Source organism: Pipistrellus hanaki, assembly GCF_964339955.1.
Source record: "Pipistrellus hanaki genome assembly, chromosome: 7".
Classification (NCBI taxonomy): Eukaryota; Metazoa; Chordata; class Mammalia; order Chiroptera; family Vespertilionidae; genus Pipistrellus; species Pipistrellus hanaki.
Genome location: NC_140509.1, coordinates 19,720,568 through 19,737,292, shown reverse-complemented (window position 1 = coordinate 19,737,292; position 16,725 = coordinate 19,720,568). Strand labels below are relative to the sequence as shown.

Here is a 16,725-nt window from a genome sequence, read left to right as displayed (position 1 = left end):
GGCACATCCCCGGTAGGGGGTGTGCAAGAGGCAACTGGTCGATGTTTCTCTCTCATCGACGTTTCTAGCTCTCTATCTCTCTCCCTTCCTCTCTGTAAAAAATCAATAAAATATATTTAAAAATAATAATAATAATTTTTCTTCAAACATGAGGTTTTTTTCAGGTTGCCTTTTAGTTTATCACTTTTAATAGCAGCATAGGAACAGAGAAATGTTTTTCTTTCAATAACACAGGTGGTTGTGACGATACAAAAATACATGGTTCCAAAAAAAAAAAATTGAGGAACTGACATCGAAACTATTTTAGGGACAGCAGGAAGGAGGGGAACTGTGATGAGCTGAAGAGTCCATCTCAACCTAAGGAGCTGGGGACTACCCTTCTCTGGCTTTTTGTTACCACACAAGGCTAAGGATCCCATGTTGTCAGCCCTTCGGCTTTTCTAAAAACTCAAATCTGGATTTTTATATGGAAAGTTCCTGCTTTCAAATACAGATTCAGAACCCAGCTTTGACTCCAGGCCTCAGACAGCCAGTTTGCAAGCTCCCGGTTCACATGGTGTGAATCTCCATATGCCAATGTCATAATCATTGTGAAGTCTTGCTAACTGTGCAAACTTGTACAGAAATAGTCTGAATACTTCAAAAAGGAATTCTATTGCTTATTGGGGAAGTGTAGACTTCTGATTTCATTCTTTTTTTTTAAGTTGTGAAAATAAGTATTCATTTATTAAAAACAAACTTCAGAAAAACATATCTGTTAAAACATGGTTAATTTTGACAACAGCTGTCAGTGAGTAAAAATAAAAAATGTGATGAGGAAGCAAGAATTACTATTACTAAGTAATATTATACTCACCTCATCATTTATACCCCTGTTATCTTGAAAAATATAAAGGTAGCTCTAAGAACTTTAGACATAGCTCTAGGTTTATGGCATGATTTGCCTTTCATATTTTATTGATTTCCAGAGGATACTGTTTTATGATACCAAATCAAATGCATAGTCTAAGGAAATTCTTCTCTTTTAATGTAGTCTATGAAATCTTCCTACCTGAAACCCTCAGGATCAAATTACCCTTACATTTTTCTACGGAGAAGACAGCCATCAAATTTTTTCAACATTGGCCCCCATTCTTAAAAAGGATATAGGTGTGGTTTAACTAATACTGTTTTTTGTTTTTGTTTTTTTAATGCGCGTAAATCCGACTCTGCTTTTTAAATCCAATAAAAGGAACAAAAATATGGCACCACCCCCAAAAAATCTAATGCCAATAAAAATGGCAGTAGTACAAAAACCTAAGCAAACCTCAAATACAGCAGATTTGTTGTATACAACACACAATGATTTCTTTTTAGCAAGAACAAGAAGCTTAATAACAGGTAAAAGAAACCAAACACTGCATTATATTGAATACTAAGGTAAGTAACCATAATTATCTCATAAATCTTCCAGTAACATAACTAGTTGCTTTTGAGTAACTGTATGTAACCCTCATTTTTAATTAAATGCCTAGTCAACAAAGCTAACTGGAACAAATACATTTATGCAGATTTACATCCTAGGATACCAGAGTAAACAGGAGACATTAGTCAAGGATGAATAAGGAAGTTCTATTTTTTTTTTCAATCATCTGTGTCATCAGATGTACTTTTCTCTTTCCTTTTCCTAAACCACTGCTTCCTGCCTCTTCAGGAATCCCATTCTCTTTTTTAGAGTCTTTAGGGAACAGTCTGAAGAATTCTCCAGTTCCATTTTGCCTTTTGGGAGTTGGACACACACAAACTGGATCCCCTCTTGCATATTTATTTTCAGCTTTCCTCGAGGAAGGTGAAGTGAAGTGAGTGGAAGAGGTAGAGGAACCAAGCACCTTCCTGGGGGCTCGAGCAGCCACCACTTTTCTGTAGGTGCCCAGGAGAACGTCTGCTCTAGTCTGCACCGTGTTCAGACACGAGGAGATGAGAGCAACCCAATGACTTTCCCACAGAGGGTGTCTCAGTGGACAACAACGAGAAAACGAATCTCCCAGGCACAGTTTATACTCTTGATTTCATTCTTAATACATTCTTTTGAATAAATATCAACCACCGCTGCCTTAATTCAGATGATTGTATGAAAGTCTTTGGGAGGTTCTCTGATTTCCTTTAACTTAAGCTCTGTTGTTGTCTGTGGTAAGTTTCATTATCAATGACATACAGCATGAATCTATGTCATTGATAATAGGAATAGTTTCTTTGGGAGGAAACTTTCAAATCAAGAAAACAAGGAAGAGCAGCATGGATGTTCTATAAAGGAGAGGAGCATTGCTATTGGGTAGATAAGCAGTGGCTCCACCCCTGTCTTCTTATTTCCAGTGCATTGTCCATCATTCTTGTTTTCTTGGAGCAGCAGTGAGGTTTATTCTTCACTTTTAGATTAAGACATGAGTCATCACATTCAGGCCACCATAAAAATGATGAATAACTGACCACCACTGATCTCAAATGCATTTAACCACTTACTGCTGGGACATGCTCAGAATTGATTATCCTTCTTGTCTAATGCTAATTTGAATAATACCATTTTTTTATTTTTTATTTTTATTTTTTATTTATTTTTAGGATAGGAAATAATTCATTGGAGTAGAGAATAGAAAGCTTAGACAGAGGTCATGGTTCTCTTCTCTGGAGCCCTACATCGCTCTCTCGGATACCCCTTTGGACACTTGAAACAATTACCATAGCTCCCCAAGTCTCCTTTGCTTTTAATTCCTTTCTTTCCCTTTTGTATGTAATGAAACTTGATTACTCTTCAGTACTTCAGCCCTTCCACTTCTGAAGCGTTGCCAGACCTCCTTCTCCCAGGAGTTGGTGATTCTCTCTATCATGTCCTCATAGCACTTTCTACATTTTTCATGTACATGTCAGTTGTGAGTTATGTAAAGGAAGGGCCCTTATCTTATCCATAATGTGCCCCCAAAGCCTTGCATAATGCTTAGCATCTCAGCCTGGAGAGACACTAGTCTGGTCCATTATAGGGCCATTACTCAATTACCAGAAGTAACAAGATGAAAAAGCAACTACCGTGCTTTGGTGAGAGTTACATTTTGCCAGAGTAATTGAGTTTTGTTCTATGATCTGAAAAACTGTAACAAGAAAGAATTGTTAGGGTGACTGTGTGTTGAATGAATGACCCACTTTTTCTCGATTTCAGTAAAGTTCGTAATGCTTTCACAAATAGCTTTCCCAGTGATCATCTAGGGCGGGGGTGGAACATGTCCAACCCATGGGTCATATGAGGCTTGTAAAATCATTTGGCCTGGCCCTGCCAAAGCATTAGGGGTGAATTAAGTAAATATTTGACTAAATATAGCAGACTATTTTTTAAAAAAAAAATCTCAGCTCTATCTTTAAATATATATCTGTAAATATATATCTTTAAATATATATCATTTAAAGATAGAGCTGAGGTGTTTTTTTTTGTGTGTTTTTTTCTATATATATGAATGACAGACCTTAGCTGGTTTGGCTCAGTGGAGAGAGCATCTGCCTGCAGACTGAAGGGTCCCGGGATTGATTTTGAGCAGGGCATATGCCTGGGTTGAGGGTTCAATCCCCAGTGGGGGGTGTGCAGGAGGGAGCCAATCAATGATTCTCTCTCATCATTGATGTTTCTATCTCTCCCTCTCTGAAATCATTAAAAATATATATTTTTAAAAATATATATTATAAAGAGGAAGGGAGAGGGATAGAGAGATAGAAACATCGATGAAAGAGAAACATCATTGATTGGCTGCCTCTGCACGCCCCCTACTGGGGATTGAGTCCACAGAAATTGAACCTGTGACCTCTTTTATTTATTTATTTTTTTACAGAGAGAAAGGGAGAGGGGTGGAGAGTTAGAAACTTTGATGAGAGAGAAATATCAATCAACTGACTCTTGCACACCCCCTACTGGGCATGTGCCCACAACCAAGGTATATGCCCTTGACCGGAATCGAATTTGGGACCCTTCAGTCTGCAGGCTGACGCTCTATCTACTGACGAAACTAGTTTGGATAAACCTGTGACTTTTGGTCAACCGCTGAGCCACACCAGCCAGGCTAGCAGGCTAATTTTTAAGTTGATAATTTTGTATGGCCCACGAATGATGTTATAAATATCCAAATGGCCTTTGGCAGAAAAAAGGCTCACTACCCCTGATCTAGGGAAAGCATTGTCCCAATTATACAGTTTAAATGAATGAAGAAGTAGTAGCTCATTCATTATCAAAGAAAAGGCATCTATGACTAATAGTTAATAGATGTGATTCACTAGTATAATGCTATTGAAAAAAAAAAAGTGGGGAGGAGCCCACATGCTCTGGAAGGTAGATAGTCATAAAGTTTTGGTCACCACAGTTCATCAAGGACATGGAGAAGTGTGTGAGGATGCAGAGATGAAAGCCAAAGGCAATTAAAGTAGTGGAAACAGGTCCTGTGAGGAAAGGTTGCATAATTAAAGCAAAAAGGCCAAGGGACTCACATTTGATTACTAATTTCATGTATATTCATATTTTTTTATGAGATATATTCTTTATATCCACAAAACATAAGCATGAAGAAATTAGCTTAAAGTATAATAGGCAAGTTTTGGTTGGCTATGAAGAAAAATAGTCTAGCTAATTGGATTAAAAATGCAAATCTGACCATGTTATTCTCTAGTTAAAAACAAACAAACCCTTAATTGACTTCCCATTGTTTCTAGGTCAGCATCTACTTTTTTTTTTTTTAATGAAGCATATAATTTATTTATTTATTTTAAAATAATTTTTTTATTGATTTCAAAGAGGAAGGGAGAGGGAAAGAGAGAAATATCAGTGATGAAAGAGGATTATTGACCGGCTGCCTCCTGCATGCCCCACACTGAGGTTCAAGCCTGCAACCTGAGCATGTGCCCTTGACCAGAATAGGATCAAACCCGGGATCCTTTAGTCTGCAGGCCGATGCTTTATCCACTGAGCCAAACTGGCTAGGGCTGAGGCATCTAATTTATTAGTTAGCTGATTTTTAACAAATCAAGGTTCAAGTGATCTTTTTTTTTTTTTTTTTTTTTAAAGCAAGATAACGTATAACAATGATTTGGGGATTTTAATTGGTTGGGAAATGAAATACTGAATGATACAGAAATAATGTCATATTAAAAATAGATGGAGATAAATAGGAAAAAGAGGGGAAAATAAACAGAGTCCAAAATTGCTTATGTTGTGGCCCAAATGTTCTTTCTATGTTTTATTGAGACCCAGCTTGAATTCCAGACAGACTCAGCTTCAATCACTAAGTGGATGAGCCACAATGTATGATAGTGTTCTGTCTGAGGAACAGCTTAATTCTAGGTTTAATAAGCAAACCCGCATTTGTATGGTTTATGATTAAATAAAATGTTTAAGATATGTATGTGTGTGTTTTTAAAGTTACCCATTCCTGTACACTTTGAGGCTAAATTTTTTCAACTTTTAATCTAGAATAATTTCAAACATTCAGTTAATAAGAATAGTACAAAGAATATCCATTTATCTTTACCCAGATTTACCTATTGTTAACATTTTACCCCATTTGGGTGCTGTGCACACACACACACACTCTCTCTCTCCAAACACGCGCGCACACACGCACACAAAATTTTTGTTCTACCCATTTGAGAATAAACTGCATACATCATGGACCTTTCCATATAAATCTTTCAGGGTATATTCTTTCAGAATAAGAATATGGTCTTACAAGGACCACAGGGGACAGGCATCCACTTTAGTAAATTTAATACAGTATTTTAATCTGCCATCCATGTTCCAGTTGTTTCCTTTGACCCAATAATGTCCTTCATAGGTGTTTTCTTCTCCTGTACGATCCAGCCAAAGCCTGTGTTTTTCAAAATGGCATCTGAGGCCTTCCACAAACAAAACTGTAGGGTTACCTCTTTCCAGGTGCAAGCTCCTCCCTTTGCCCTCCACTCCAGGTTCACACCCCTGTGCCTTCGTTTCTGGTCCTGGAGTGCTAGAACCCCTTTCTTTACACAATACCTACTTTTCTTTTCCTTTCAATAATCAGACATATATGAAGACTCTCCTTACTATCCTCTTACCCAACTGGAAGTCAGGGGGCTTTCTCCTTTCCCCCTCCCCACATCTGGGACCCGAGGTGTACTTGACATATCTTAGTGCATATTCACGAATACATATCTGCCCTGCCTTCCCCCAAACACCCTCATCCCCTTCCATGAGACTCTGAGATCTTTGAAAAAGTAAACCATAGTTTATTGGTCTTTGTATCCCCAGATGTCAACATGGGGTCTGTCACACACATTGTGCTTTATAAATATTTATCAGCAATGGAATACGTCACTGAAAAGAGCCGCTGAAGGAAATTGTAGGAGTCTGATGCTAAAGAGCTTCCAAAGGAAGGAAAATGCCCTCCAACCACGGGCCTTAATGATTCTAGGGGGAAGGAGAAGGAGTTTGGGTTGGGGGGATTGGTCTCTTCTAATTAAATGGTAGAATATGGTGAAACGAGGCCTAACCTTTTACATTTCTTAAGTTTTCTCAAGGTCATGCACAGCCTTCACAAGAACATGGACTGGATTTTCTTTTTAATTTTTAACTTTTAACAAAATTTAGACTTCCAGAAATATTACAAAAATAGGACAGAAAGTTCCTAGAAACCATTGACCTAGCTTCCCCTAATAACAAATATCTTCAATAACCATAGGATGATGATCAAAGCCAGGAAGGTGAATTTGGCACAAGGCTATACTAACTAAACTACAGACCTTATTCAAATTTCACCAACTTTTCCACTAATGTTTTTTTTCTGTTCCAGGGTCCTATCATGATCTCACGTTGCATTTAGTTGTCATGTCTCCTTAATTGCCTCCCATTTGTGATGGTTCCTCAGTGTCATTGCCTTTGTGATCTTGACACTTTTGAAGCCTATTGGTCTGTCTTTTGTAGAATACCCCTCATTTTGGGTTTGTCTGATGTTTTCTCATGGATAGATTGAGATTCTGCATTTTTACAAGAATACCACTATGATATTGTGATGTTGTGCCTTCTCAGAGCATCATGTTCAGGGTACATGAAGACATGTCTTATTAATGGTGATGTGGAACTTGATCACTTGGATAAGGAGGTTTCTGCTGGATTTTTACTTATGGAGTTATCATCTTTTTTTTTGACATTAATAAATATTTTAGAGATGCTTTGAAAATATGTAGATAATCTTGTTTCTCTTCAGACTGTTATCCACTAACATATGCATCCATCAGAGAATCTTGTTGGTAACAAATTTCACTGTTATGTTTGCCTAAATGAATTTCTTATTGATTAGGAAGAATTCTTCTGGAAGAAGGAGCTGCAGGCTGAATTTGGATTTAGATTCAGAATACTGAATAATCAATATTTTCTGCTCTTGTGATTCTTCAGATAATTAATAGCTGTATTTTAAAAATGTTTTTAATGTTCTTATTAATGTATTTACATTTTATTAATGCTTATGTAAAGGCATTATAATCACATACGTTATTACTGTATTTTCTTTATTATAAGCAAACTGAATGACTCAATTTTATAAATGAAAAAAATTAATGGCATTATAAAAACAGAATTAAAAAATTTTTTTAAAATAAAAACAACAACAACACCTGCCCAGGACTGCCCAGCCAGCTCAGTGGTTGAGCATCGACCTATGAACTAGGAGGTCACCATTTGATTCCCAGTCAGGGCACATGCCCAGGTGGCAGCCTACTGGAGTGTGCATGAGTCATACAATCAGTGATTCTCTGTCATCATGGATGTTTCTATCCTCTCTCCCTCCCCTTTCCTCTCTGAAATTAATAAAACAATTTTAAAAGAAAAACCCTTAAAATCAATAAATGCATACATACATAAATACACAAATAAATTTCTTTTTTAAATAGGGTATACAGAATTCAAATGGCAGCAAAAATAATCTAGGTGAAATACTAGGAAAAGCTTCTTAATATTAAGGACTGTGACATAAATATTTTACATCTTCCATGCTATCTCCCTCTCCTCTGAAATCAATAAAAAAAATTTTTTAAAGATAAATAAATAAATGAATAAAAATCTGAATGATGTTAAAAGGGGCACAGCTAAACAAATCACTAGCTCTTTGTTTAGCTTCTGAATGTCTAGTAGTAAAATCATACTGTTTTGCCTAGCTATTGTACAAATACATCATGGAGCACAAGTACGCTCTCTGTCAGGAGAACTTGGATTTGAGCATTTCTCGGTTTTGTATGTTTGCATTGTTAACTGTAGCAGAATTACAGAACACGGTATATTTAGCATGAGCTCGGCAGTTTTCAGGGACCATAGCTATCGTGCAGGGTTTGCCCACAGTGGTTAGTAAAACAAAAAAGCTATGAATTGCAGATTCATTTTTGAGTCAGTGACAAATTCGCTTTCCAAAAATGCTATCTCTTGTTTTACAAAGACTTGTAAAAGACCATTATTTAGATCACAGGCGGCAAACATTTTTTGGTAAAGGGTCAGAAAATAAATACTTTTGGCTAAGTAGGCCAGGCAGTCTTTGTCACAACTATTTAACTCTGCTGTTGTAGCGTGAAAGCAGCCATAGACTACGCAAGTGAGTGGGCAGGACTGTGTTTCAGTAAAACTTTATTTATAAGAACAGGTGGTGGGTGCAGGTGGTAGAGGTCAATGGGAATAAAAGGGGGACATCTATAATACTTTCAACAATGAAGATAAATTAAAGAAGAAAAAAAAGAACAGGTGGCGGGGCTGGCGGGGGAGGATTATAGTCTGCTGATACCCGATTTAGGCTATGAAAACACACAAACTCACAATATGCAATAACATTTATGCTTGTTCCTGATTTTTCTCTGCAGGCAGAAGACTGATCTTTGAAAATATGTATTTGGGAGACAGTCACGCTCTGCTGAATACCTTGTGCGGGTGCTGCCACAGGAAAATCTGGTTACACTCCGGGGAGGCCTGCTGCCGCCGCAGCACTGCGCCGCCTCGGCTCTGAGATGAGTGTCCGGCCTGCGCGGGCACACCATGAATAGGTACACAACGATCAGGCAGCTCGGGGATGGAACCTACGGTTCCGTCCTGCTCGGAAGAAGCATTGAGTCTGGGGAGCTGATTGCCATTAAAAAGTAAGTTTTACCCTTCGCCCACTACGCGTTGTCAAAAGGGGACTGCGTGGGAAGCACGGAGAAGGAGCCTAGACATTGGTTTCTGTGGGTTAGGTGATTGTCGACTCTGGAATGCTCATGTCTGAGGTTCTTATAAATAAAGTTTTACTGAAACACAGTCCTGCCCACTCACGTGCATAGTCTATGGCTGCTTTCACACTAAACACATTCCCTTGCATCCTGGGTTTCTGGTTAGCGAACAGGCCTCTCTTCGTCACCTCAGGCTCCATACCAGGAACTGGCAAACTTCGTTCAGTAACGCGGCAGACAGTAAATATTTTAGGCTTTGCAGGCCATATGGCCCCCCGTCACAACTCAGCTATACTGTTGTAGTGGGAACGCAGTCATAGACGATAGATATGAGTGAGTGTGGCTGTATTCCAATCAAACTTCATTTACAGAAACTGACATTTGAATTTCAGATAATTTTCATATGTCACAAAATATTATTCTTCTTTTGATTGTCTTTATTCCAACTATTAAAAAATATAAACACCGTCTTAACTCATGGGCTTTACAAAAACATATGGTGGGCTGGAGCCCGTTTGGCTCAGTGGATTGAGCGTCAGCCTGCAGACTTGAAGGGTCCCAGGTTTGATTCCGGGCAAGGGCATGTACCTTGGTTGCAGGGGTGTGTGTGCAGGAGGCAGCTGATCGATATTTCTCTCTCATCGATGTTTCTGGCTCTCTATCTCTCTCCCATCCTCTCTGTAAAAAATCAATTAAAATTAAAAAAAAAAAAATCAAAAACGGCCAAGACTGGTTTGGCTCAGTGGATAGAGTGTCGGTCTGCGGACTGAAAGGTCCCAGGTTCGATTCCAGTCAAGGGCATGTACTGTGGTTGCAGGCACATCCCCAGTAGGAGGTGTGCAGGAGGCAGCTGATCGATGTCTCTAACTCTCTATCCCTCTCCTTTCTTCTCTATAAAAAAATAAATAAAATATATATTTTTAAAAATCAAAAACAAAAAAACACATATGTGGGGTGGAGTTGGGGTGAGACATACCTTGCCAACCCTTTTACTGGCGTCTCTAGAGCTGTGATGTCTAATAGGGTAGCAAGTAATCATATGTGATGTTGGAATGTAAACTTAAGAATTCAGTTCCTGTGTTGCACTAGCCACATGTGTCCATCTAGGGGTGACCATACTGGACAAACAGAACATTTCCAGGGAAACAAAGTCCTATTGGACAACTCTGGTCTAGATAAAATAAGAATGAAGGATCCCCCCCCGTGGCCAGGTTAATTAGTGATAAAGCAAGACGCAGTCCAGGCCTCCTTGTGCTACGCTGCACCACCTCCCCTGGGAAAATTGGTGATGTAGGATTGATTTTAAAATAAGTGCTGTGTTTGGATAGTATAATACTTGATAGGAATCAAAGCCAATTTTAAGCACTATTTAATAGTTTCAGAATGAAAACATCAAAAAGAAAGGTTATCCTGTGACTAGGAGTAAGCATACTATTTGTTTCTTCTCTTTTAGAATGAAAAGGAAGTTTTATTCCTGGGAGGAATGCATGAACCTTCGTGAGGTTAAGGTATGTATTAATACAATAGGAAATAATTTATGTATAGTTGATTAAAATAGTGTAATATATGCTTACTTTTTTGTGTGCGGATATATTCATTCTCTTTGAATTGCTTCACTGATGACCTAAGAAAAAGTGGGGGAGGGATGCTAACATTATTGAGTTAATAGCTCAAGATAGAAGATTGCTATGCTATTAATGAGTGTATATATTGGTATATTACTCTTAAGTTAATCACAGCTTTATTCAGATTTCAATAATTTCCCACTAATGTTCTTTATCTCAAATTGTGATGAAAATTTGCTATCTTACCAATTTGTAAGTACATACATATTGTTTTGTTTTTATTTATTTATTTATTTTTTTAAAAATATATTTTATTGATTTTGTACAGAGAAGAAAGGAGAGAGATCGATGTTAGAAATCAAAAAATATTTGATTCCTATCAAAGTTAGAAACATCGATGAGAGAGTGTCATCAATCAGCTGCCTCTTGCACACCCCCTACTGGGGATGTGCCCGAATCCAAAGTACATGCCCTTGACCGGAATCAAACCTGGGACCTTTCAGTCCGCAGGCCGACGCTCTGAGCTAAACTGGTTTTGGCCATTCATATTGTTTACAACCATCATCACCCTCTATCTCTAGAACTCATTTCATCTTGCACAACTGAAGCTTTGTACCCATAAATAGCAGTAACTCCCCATGACCTTTACCTTCTGTCACTGTGAATCTGATGCCCTTAGTACTTCACGTGAGTGAAGTCATACAGTCCAGGCAGGCCTCGTCTTGTTGTGCTTCACTGATCGGGCTTCACACATGTTGCCTTTTGTACAAATTGAAGGCAAGACCCTCTAACTCACTTCATGGCAGTACTCGCTCATTGAGGTGGTTTAGACCCAAGTCCTCAGTGTCTCTGAGGTGTGCCCGTATTTATCTTTTTGTGACTGGCTTATTTCGTTTAGCATAAATGTCTTCAAGGCTCATCTAGCTGTAGCATTTGTATAGTTTAGTTTCCTTCTTTTTAAAGGCTGAATCGTATTCCATGGGATGGATATGCCACATTTTGCTTGTCCATTCGTCCATTGATGGACACTTGGGCTGCGCTCACTTTTTGGTGATGGTGAGCCTTCCTGTTTCTTTAAACTTTTCCTTTCCACTGGCTCCTTCTCTCCAGTCTCTGAATGTGCCTACCATTCTCTCGAATCAGCCTCAGCCCTCTCTTCCCTTGAACTTCCTCCCCTTTCCTTCCAAACAACACCGTACGCCATCATTTGTCACCTACCATTGACTTTCCACTGAATTGAGTCTGGCATTTCCCTCCCTGTTATGGAAGCTGCTTGTTGCTAAGTCCAGGATCATTTTCTCAGGCACTTTCTTGCCTGCGAGGTTAGGTGCTGTGGACCACATCCTCTCTCCCAGGGCATGGGACTCTGCTTTTGCTTAGCTGTCCTACCTCTTTCTTGCCTTTCACCAATTCTTCTGTGGGTCCACTCCTTAAATATAAGGTGATTTCTCGCCTTCTGTTCTTGGCAATTTTTTCTTTGCTCTGACACTCCTTCTGAGTAATGTCATTCAGCTAACTCCCTTGCTTCGGCAGTCTCATCATATCTTTGACCTTTCTTATGCATTAGACCAGGAATGGGCACATGGCCCACATTCTGATTTTGTAAGTAACCTTTTGTTGGAACACAGCCATGCCCGTTTGTTTGCATATTGTTTATGGCTGATTTCATGCTACAATGGCAACGTTGAGTAGTTGTTGCACAGACCTCTCACCTAGGGAGCCTAAAATAACTTAACTCTCTGTCCCTTTGGAGGCAGGTTGCTTATCCCTGCTGCAGACCCCTATATCCAAATGCTCATGGATATCAGTGCCTGAATTTTCTAGAACGTCTGCAACCCCCAGTGCTCATATTTTCTCTCCCTTCTGCTCATTAACATCAGCCAGAAACCACAGCTCCTTATAGGTGGCCTGTGTGATCCCACTTTCCCCGTGTCTTATCCATCCTGTGTGCTGCTGCCTGAATGATCTCCGCTGCTCATACACTATCTACCATTTATTGAGAGGCTGGGATGGGCCAGGAAGCCCCTTCGGTGTCTTACTTCATCCCACAACTGCCAGATGTGGGAAGTGTGAGGGTCTTGAGTTTGCTCAAGAGAACAGCTGAGACCCAGTCTCAGTAACTGGCTTGAGGTAAACACACCTCTAAGCCCCAAAGCTTGGTTTCAAACCCAGGTTTGTGTGAAGGTTTCAGTGGGTATCCACCTGGCATCCAAGCAGTGTCCTCCCGGCCCACTTCTCCAGTTAAAGTCTTCCCGATACACTTCCTTTTGAACCTAACCGGGGCCATTCCTATTCCTCAGACACAGGGAATGCCACTCTATGCTCACACACCCTTCCCTGTGAGAGCTCCCCTCCTGACACATCCTTTTCCTCCCAGTGAGTCCTCTGAGTGTTACTATTCCTTAAAGTCACATGTGAATGATACTCACTGACCACTTTTTAAATAAGTTTTATTAAGTTTATAAATAAGGTTTAATAAGTCCTCCTTCTTAAAACACCTCTGATGTTTCTTGTCTCTGTCATTAATCCAATCTTCTTAATTTTGTTACCTGTATTTTGTCCTCTCTGCTGGATTAGATTGTTTGCCTCTGAAGGGGCAGGCACGTCCAGATACCCTTGGGGCCCTGGGTATTGTACAGCAGGTCCTCAAGTAATGCCTTTTCCTTCAGTGTCTGTTTAGAACACTGATATCAATTAGCCTAGGATACAGTTGATTTTTTTTATACATTGTTATACACTGCTATCCATTGCTGTTCCAAAAACCTATTGATGACGTTAAGTGAGCACTTAACTGTAGTTCCGTTACTCGTTGGGAACCTTCATGCATGGGGACAAACGGTCTCTATTCGGGCTGCGGACCCGGGTTCAATCTGCCTCTCTGTGTTGATACAGCTATCCTGCCCCTCCCTCTCCTTTGTAGACCTCTCCTGAGCCACAGTAAGATGCCTTCTTCTCAGAAATATTCCTCTGTAAAATGAGTCGCATGAAGTCCTCCACACAAAGTTAATTCTTTTTATGTTAAACAAATACATGCTTTAACTTGCTCATGAGCCTCGCTTAGAAACCAGAGCTGTGAGCCACTCAGCCTCGGGCCAGTAATTCATGCTCACAACGCACTTCAGGCTAGCAACAGAAGGTATCCTATTCCTTGCCTAGAATTCTCTTCTTGAAAAAATTTTAAAAACTTACTTCATTTTTCTCCGAACAAATTTGCTGCTCGTCCCCTGGACATCTCAGCCATTGTGTGGGAGGCACTGTTAGCAAGCAGGCAGGAGCGATGGCTGCGGTCTGCAAGAGCCCAGCGAATGCTGTTTACAAGTTAGGCAATGTTTGTTTTTGTTACTCATGGAGAATCAGGAATCCAACCCAACTGACAGAAGTCGTCCGCCCGGTGGGGCCATTCTCGAAGGATCTGTCCACTTGGCCCGAACAGCTGAGTATTTTCTGCCAGAGAGGCATGTTGGCTGCAGCTGGCCTGGCCGGGAAGAGGCACCAGAGTCTTCCTTTGCTTTCGTTCACTGGCCAGAGCCTCCTCTCTTCCCAGCTGCTTGGAATAACTTGATCTTCCTGCACATTCCCAAGCTCTGGTCCCTGGGGTACCTTATCGCCGAGTGTCCTTCCAGCTTTGAATATTCATGCTAACATCTCTTCAGGCATGGCGCTTGTTTTATAAGAGGGATGTCCTTTTAAGGACATGCATAGATAAAAGAGGGCTTTGCAATGTGTTGTTATTGGGCTCCCTTCTCTGTGAGGAAGTGGCTTTTTGAATGACAGGGCTCATCCTACTGGCCAGGGTGACCCCTCAAGGCTTCCTGCAAGGAGCCTGTCTATCAAATTCTAATCGTCTAGTGAGCACACCAGAGCTGGGTGTCTCTGGCTGTCACACATGAATGGGATCGCTGCTCACCATTGACAGAATGAATGAGGCAAGCAAAAAATGGTTTACACGTGGCCATACTCACGAGTGTGTTCCCCGAAGAGGAAACCTACATGTACGCAAGGCTGAATAATGAGGTCAGGCAGCATTTTCCAAGTCACCCTCTTGTTCCTTGTGGCTCACTTGTGTTGCCTTTGATGTTCTTGGAAGCAGAGATATTCCTCCCATATCGCTTCAGAGTCTTTCCAAAGAGATTTCGCTTCCTTCGCCCTCTCCTTCAGAACTCACCACGTAAGGAGCACTCTGTGTCCTCTGGACATGGGTGAACCAGATGAGAGTTGACAGAATCAGGCTATCGGCCCCTGTTTGAACAATTTCTTGTTCATGATGTCTGCAGACTGTCAACTGGGGATCTTGCCGCAAGGCAGCTGCCTTCTCCAATACATGCACAGCCCAGACATATGGAGGATACAGTTCCAGACCACCGCAATAAAGCAAGCTGTAATCTTGTTTGCTGGTGGAGGGTCTTGCCTTCCAATTTGTAAAAAGCAAAACACAACACAACATCTGTGAAGCACAATATAGTGAAGTGCAATACAATGAGGCTTGCCTGTGCTAGAACAGTCAAAGCCTCATCTTCCATTAGATTCCTCTCTCCACCTCCCAGGAATGAGTTCTGTTATCTGGAGGGGAACACACGTCAGGTAGCCCTGGCCCACTGCCCGGTGCCGGCAGCACCAGAAATATCCATTAAGGCCACGCATTTACCGTTCGGTCAGTTTTAATCAAGATAGTTTTTCCATGTAAAGTTGCTGTGGATTTCATTGACATATTTATGAAATTGTTGTTAATATATGAATTGTGGTCTTTCTGTGGTGGTAGAATTGGGTGTTTCTTCTAAGTCTACATGGGGTTGCTTTTCTTTTTCAACAATAGAACCTTTTTTGGTTTTTCTTCCTCGCCTTTCAGTCTTTAAAGAAGCTCAACCATGCCAATATAGTGAAATTAAAAGAAGTTATCCGGGAGAATGATCATCTTTATTTTATCTTTGAGTACATGCAGGAAAATCTTTACCAGCTCATTAAAGAAAGGTACGATTTGGTTTTCGTGATCTTAGAAATAACTATTGCAAAGTGGATGTGTTTTCTTTCTGCTTTTATTTATTTATTTATTTTTATCAGTCATGCTCCTTAGGCTGTGCTGATTAAAGCTGCCTGTTAGAGGCCAGACTTCCATTCCTACTTCGGAGGCCTTGGGCTGGAATCATAGAATCTAGTTTCAATGAAGCCATTGTCATGTTTTAATGGCTTATTCACCCAAAGAAGCTCAGACATGTAACAGACATTCTGCAGTTCTCCATTCCCACAAGGACCTGTGGGCAGAGCAACTGCAAGTCAAGGTGTAAAAGCTTCATTCACTTTGAGCCCTCCCTCGAAAACTTCTGGGTTCATTTCCATTCCTTTCTCACCACAGTGCTCAGGGGCTTGTGCACGGGACAGAGGACACTCATAAAAAATTTACCTGCTCTGGTAATTAGGAACTTTAAAAGTGAGCCATGTAGAACCTCTTGGGCACATTTTCTTGGTGGCAGATGAAAGCCATTCACAGAATCCCTCTGAGTGATTCCAACGGACAAGGATTGTCCTTATTGAAAATCATAGTAAAGAAGATGTGTAGTTTGCCCAACCATTGAGGAAAATGTTACTCCCTACTACATATCATAAAGCCTGAAATTTTCCCCATTAAAATTTTTTTAAAGACTTTATATTGAGAGAGGAGATTTTTATATGTTATACTAGAGGCCTGATGCATGAAATTTGTGTACAGGGGAGAGGGGTGTTCCTCAGTTCAGCCTGCACCTTCTTCAATCTGGGACCACTTGAGGGATATCTGACTGCCCATTTAGGCCCGATCTCAGTGGGCCTAAACGGGCAGTCAGACATCCCTCTCACAATCCAGGACTCCTGGCTGCCAACTTCTCACCTGCCTGATTGCCCCTAACCGCTTCTGCCTGCCAGCTTGTTCACCCCCTAACCACTCCCCTGCCAGCCTGATCGACAC

The 16,725-nt window shown here is 40.5% G+C and overlaps 2 protein-coding genes across 2 annotated transcripts in view; both read left to right on the top strand.

Moving 5' to 3' along the window:
• Window positions 1-8,903: 8,903 nt before the first annotated feature.
• On the top strand, window positions 8,904-9,023 carry LOC311625324 (uncharacterized protein; the record flags this gene model as incomplete). Its single annotated transcript, XM_084889479.1, has 1 exon — window positions 8,904-9,023. One exon carries the CDS (start codon window positions 8,904-8,906, stop codon window positions 9,021-9,023), a length of 120 nt encoding a protein of 39 aa, XP_084745605.1.
• Window positions 9,024-9,033: 10 nt separating this feature from the next.
• Window positions 9,034-16,725, top strand: part of CILK1 (ciliogenesis associated kinase 1) — a 30,725-nt gene continuing 23,033 nt past the window's right edge. The window contains exons 1-3 of the mRNA XM_084889453.1: window positions 9,034-9,153; window positions 10,676-10,730; window positions 15,634-15,755. Coding sequence (XP_084745579.1) covers window positions 9,053-9,153; window positions 10,676-10,730; window positions 15,634-15,755 — 278 coding nt within the window. The 5' untranslated portion in view covers window positions 9,034-9,052. The remainder of the gene's footprint in view (window positions 9,154-10,675; window positions 10,731-15,633; window positions 15,756-16,725) is intronic.